This window comes from Rhododendron vialii, chromosome 8a, assembly GCF_030253575.1.
Source record: "Rhododendron vialii isolate Sample 1 chromosome 8a, ASM3025357v1".
Lineage (NCBI taxonomy): Eukaryota > Viridiplantae > Streptophyta > Magnoliopsida > Ericales > Ericaceae > Rhododendron > Rhododendron vialii.
The window spans coordinates 26,151,593-26,157,124 of record NC_080564.1 but is presented as its reverse complement, the minus strand read 5'-3'; the positions used below and the strand labels follow the sequence as shown (position 1 = coordinate 26,157,124).

At 37.5% G+C, this 5,532-nt stretch overlaps 1 protein-coding gene across 1 annotated transcript; it reads right to left on the bottom strand.

The window, feature by feature from the left end:
• Positions 1 to 263: 263 nt before the first annotated feature.
• LOC131299020 (homeobox-leucine zipper protein HAT5-like) lies at positions 264 to 3,461 on the bottom strand. The gene is made up of 3 exons (XM_058324550.1): positions 2,837 to 3,461; positions 1,476 to 1,870; positions 264 to 903 (listed from the first exon to the last, which is right to left on the bottom strand). The coding sequence occupies exons 1-3, from the start codon at positions 2,967 to 2,969 to the stop codon at positions 493 to 495; spliced, it is 939 nt and encodes a 312-aa protein (XP_058180533.1). The 5' UTR covers positions 2,970 to 3,461; the 3' UTR covers positions 264 to 492.
• Positions 3,462 to 5,532: the final 2,071 nt, after the last annotated feature.

Genomic DNA, 5,532 nt, shown 5'->3' with positions numbered 1-5,532 from the left:
AGGTTTGATTCCCAAATAAATATCCGAGTAACAGGGCGTACCCCACGTGTTTTTTTCTTTTTCCATTGGCAGTGGGAGAGGGGCTCGATCCAGAGTACATGATCCGAATAGCGCTTTAATTGCTCAGCTTGCTCCACTACGCTATTAGGACCCACCCCACGCATTTTACGACTAAAATGAGGCTGGATAGTACGTGCATGCATTCATCTCCCAGATTTTTGAACCCATGTCTGAATTATAAACAACCTTTTTAGCAAAAGAGATAGAGAATGTTTCTGCTTAAGATACCTCACAACAAAAGTACAAGTTCACTTCAGCCCCATCTGAAAACACCATTACAAAGGGAGGCAAATACCCAACATTTCAAACCTTACCAAAACCACAGCACCACATCTGTTTAGGGTGGTGCCATGGGTTGGCTTTATTTCTTATGTATAGCTACGAGTACCATACGTAAAATAACGACAACAACGATAAACTATCTACATGAAACTAGTAAGACCAAAACCCAAAGGGTTGTTCTTCAACTGGGAAGCCAAAGTAACATGAATTTGTTGGTGGGTTGGGGTAATCATGTTCAACTTTCGGGAAAACGTATCCTGTTGGAGCCAACAGATTCTTGCTCAAGTTATCTTCCTCATCCTGAGATAGATCCGACTGTTCAGGTTCCAAAACATAGGAAGAATCACCTGGTTCTATGAGAGAGGAGTGACCTTCAACATAATGCGGGCTGTCTGAATCCAGCACATCACTTTTGGCTGAGCTATGATCTTCCTGATTAGAAGGCATGCCTGAATCAACCGATGCTTGTGGTTGTGCAAGCAATTGTTTGTTTGAATCGGATGGATCCGTGTTACCCTTATGTTTCTGCTTGAGAACCACCTTGTCTGTGAGGTGAAGAACCTGAAAGAAAATTGAACCATTGATTTCTCTAATCAACATATGACAAATGTTGAAGTATATTTTGTGAAATTAGAAACATGTTCTGTGGACTCTAATAACTGTATAAACTACATGTGCGGGTTCACATTCACAAGGATATGCGTGATATGTTTAGATGGACATTCACGAACAAGAATATTCGTAGATAGAGTTGACCACGGAACAATGCATGAAACTACCAGATTACGCAATAAGTTATCTATGACATCTCCTAAACACCAATTCACTCAAGGCGATAAAAAAAAATACTAAAGACAAGTGAATATTTTTCAATGTCCTTGCGATTGGAAATGATAATGAATCCAACACCTGGACAAATACACACAACAGACACCCCTACAAGAGTCCACACAACATATAAGATCAAGACAGACAAAACTATAAGTAAGCATTACAGAATCAGAAATACCATGATGCTTTGAATCAAAGAATGACAAAGAATCACATCAAAATACAATAGATCAAGCATTGTCTAAACCTCACAACAGATCTAATAGAATGTAATAATATGAGATAGGGTCATTAATCATTACCTCGGATTTTAGTTTCTCAGTCTCCTTAAGAAGGCAATCATAGTCGGCCTTGAGGCTGTTGTAGCTAGATTCCAATGCCCCGTAATCCTTCTCTAGTTGTTTTGTCTTCCACCGGGCCCGTCGGTTTTGGAACCATATTGCAACCTGGCGAGGTTGCAAACCAAGATCCTTTGCGAGTTGAACTTTCCTTTCCGGTTCAAGCTTGTTCTCCTCCACAAAACTTTTCTCAAGAAATTGGACTTGGTCAGCAGAAAGCCGCCTCTTCTTTTCTGGTTGATGCAAGTATTCATCGTATTCCTCATCTACATTCTCCTCTTGATCAAACGACCGGAAGAAGGGCCTTTCTTGTCTTTTACAACCATTAAAATCCTCAAAGCTAACCATGGACCTTGAACCTGATACAGGGACAAACCAAACAGTATCAAGACCATTTTGCAACCAATACTAATAATCACTCGTCCACTTAGGTAGGAAAACACTTCCTAGCAAACAAAAACATGCAAATCAGCTGTCATAAAGAGAAATTTCACTACCCATGTCAATGGGTTATGGAAAGCTCAGACTTCTACGTACAATTTGTCCTGATGAGTTGAATTCTTATGTTCATAATGCTAAGGCTGTATTTTTATTTTGGGGCAGGAAAAGGAAATGGAAATGGAAATGAAGAGATTGAAGAATCCAACAGTTGCAAGCCATTAGATCCTTGAATTTTCCTATATCCTTTTCCTTTTCCCTTGCCCAAATTCTCGACCCGAAAACAGACTAAAAGTGGCCATTAAAGATAAAGCAACCATGTCAACTGGTCATCACTCACAGTGGAGAATTATTGAATTTATTCTAGTGCAGTGCATAGCATAATGGTGAAAAGGACATCAACTTTGCCTAAGGCCGGGTTTGGATCGCAATGAGCATTTTCGTGCATAATTTTCTAACTCAGCTACTAATTAAGTTAAAGATCGCTATCAATTCTTTAAATTTGTGCGAATTTCTTTTAAAAAAGTATGCTTTACTTTCCAATTCTATAAGTGACACAACTTTTTGAACTTACGTTTCCGCTCAACGCTAAACTAAATGGACTAAAGTCCATGTTTTCATGGACTTGTAGGTAGGTTATTCTCTCACCGTACATCAACTAAAATACCATTTAGCAACTATTGCCATTATTACCCTGTAGTCCATTTAGTTTAGCGGAAACGCACCATAAAATTGTAGAACTCAGCTACTGGTATGAAGCTAGTAGCAAGAACGAGCCCAAAGAAAACTTACATGATATTATCAACAATCATTTAAAACAATACCATATGAGAAACTTCAATTGAATCAAACATAAGTCAATTAAGAAATTGAAGAGGGAGATTTACCAAGAAAATTAGGGGAAGACCCAGAAAAGAAGAGAGAATCAGGAATCCTTTGATTTTGAAGCAAAAAAGCACTCGCACTAGAACCACCACCACCATCAACACCGCCGCCGTAGGCCATCCTCCGACCAGCCATAGCTTGGATTTGCCCAAAAAAAGGATTTGGGTTTTTTTCTTTCTTTCTTTTCAAGCTGGCATAAGTAGAGTATGTGAATATCAGAAGCCCTGATTTTCACCCCGATATAGTATAGTGATTGTTGTTTTCTTGTGTGTGGGATTTGGGGGTAATTCAAAGCTTGTGACGGAAGAAGCTGGTGATGATGATTTCGGTGATGTGGGAAGTATGGGAACACCGGCTGCTGCTCACATCCATCATCGCGCACCTTCCCACCTCACAATCACAAGAAGAAGAACTGAAGAAGGAGAAGAAGGGGGGAGAGAGAGAGAGAGAGAGAGAGAGAGGGGTGGCGTGAGAGAGAGAGAGTCTGAGAGGGTTTGCTGTATGTATGGTTTGGAAGTCTCTGGTAGCTCGAAGAGAGAGAGAGAGAGAGAGAGAGAGAGAGAGGGCTTGCTGTATGTATGGTTTGAAAGTGGAGTGAAGGGAACATTGAAGGAGGGGTCGTGAATAAAAGCACTCCCACTACTCCAGCGGATGGGTTACTGTCGGTCATGTCACCGGGGATTTCCCTCCCCAATTACTATAATGCCCTTCCTTCGAAACTGGTCAGAGTTTTTTTTTACTAAGGGTAAGTTTGGATTACTTAAGTCAAGTGGATTACTAAGGGTAAGTTTGGATTATTTTTTTGGTCTTTATTCAATTTTTTTTGCATTTATTTGTTTTGTGTCAAAATTTTGTAACTTATTAATTCGTCTCGTCAAGAAAAATCAGAAAAATAAAAAATTATGATCAGAACTCAATTTTTTTAAATAAAGACAAAATAAATTACTATTCTACTTTTAAAGCCAAATTAGCCCTAAGTTTTTTATGACAATACTGAAGTTGTTTCTACTAAATAGTAGTATTTGAATTAATGTATGTGAGAAAATGACTAATCTTGAATACATGAATTTAGTAATAGGGGAAACTCACCTTGAATTTTGAGTATGCTTAGTATGAGAAGATAGAGAAATTATGAAAGGTTCATGGAACAAGATCATGTGGGCATTTTAAGCGTGTTACGATGCGTGAAAATTACAACACCGTCAATTTTTATGTTGGTATTTTATGAGACAAATGGACATGTGAGATATTGTGAGAGGTGTGGAGCATTGCTCCAAGATGATGGTTGGAAACTTGGAAGTATACCCGTAGTTTTTCTTTTCTTTTCTTTTCTACTACTCCGTATCAGATTATATACGTAGAATCCAATTGAAAGTAATTTTGCAAATTTGATTTTGGGTGAGCTAAGTATTAGAAGCTCTTATGTGAAACAAGTGGCAATTCAATTCTATATTTTTTTTTTCTCGAAATGTATTTAAGTAAAATAGGTTTCGAAAGAAACAAAGTGATTTTTTTGATATTTATATACTAGTGCTTGCCCGTGCCTACGGAACTACACACTTCTGTTGAAATTGTCTGTGCCTACGGTACTTGCTAGCTAATGACTCGAACATTAGTGTGTAGTATGTGATCATTTTCTTAGTGGCACAAAAGAGAATTACCCATGCTTATGGCACTCCCGCAACTATACATTTAAGTTAGCTATAAAAAACTATCAATTTGCTTATGGAATTCCAGTAAATACCAGGTAAAAAATTTTCTAATACCGTTTAACAATTTAACCCGTTTCGAACCTTACCGCCTACCTTATGGAGGAGAGTATGTCTACACGTGTGTTGAAGGTATATAAATAATAAAGTTTAAAAAAAGATCATAAAGGGACAACAATTCAGGATGATTATGACAAAAGAACACAATAAGCTGAATATATGGGATTGAATATCAAAAAAAAGTTTTGGCCAATGGAACACAATAATCATTGTTTCTTGGTTGGCCAGTGGGAAAAAAATTTCTTGCCTGGTGGGATTGTATACTGCAAGTAATAAATGAGTCTTGCCCCGATCAACCAACCAACTCCCTCCTTGCAATTACGATCCAACCAAACGAAACCAAATCAACAAAACCCTAAAATACAGTTAAAAAAAAAAAACCCAAATCAACCACAATGCTGAGAGAACAATGAATTAAGTTACCGAGATGAAGAACCAGAGTGAATCGTAGTGGGTGTCAATCTGCTGTTTGGAGCGGAAAAAAAATCTACCATTTTTTTTTTAATCTGAAAATCTGCCGCTTGATATGGCTTCATTAATGCGATGTCAGCTTATTGTGAAAAGTTGTAATTTGTCCAAACAATGTAAGTTATTTACGAAGATGCTATTGGTATATGGACCGTTGGATTTGTTTGTATGGGTATATAAAACTTGTGTGAGGGAGAAATCTGAACCATTGAAAATGAATATTCTTTAGGAATATTCCTTAGTACCCTTCTATTTTATTATATAGATCTATCTTATAAAACAGGAGCGTCTTTAGAAATATTCCTAAAGAATATTCTCTTTCAACGGTTTAGATTTCTCATTTTATCTACTTATACAAACAAATCCAATGGTCTAGATTTTTCTACCCTTCACATACAAGCTAATGGCATGTTTTTTATAAAACAGAAGGGTCTTTAGGAATATTCCTAAAGAATATTCTC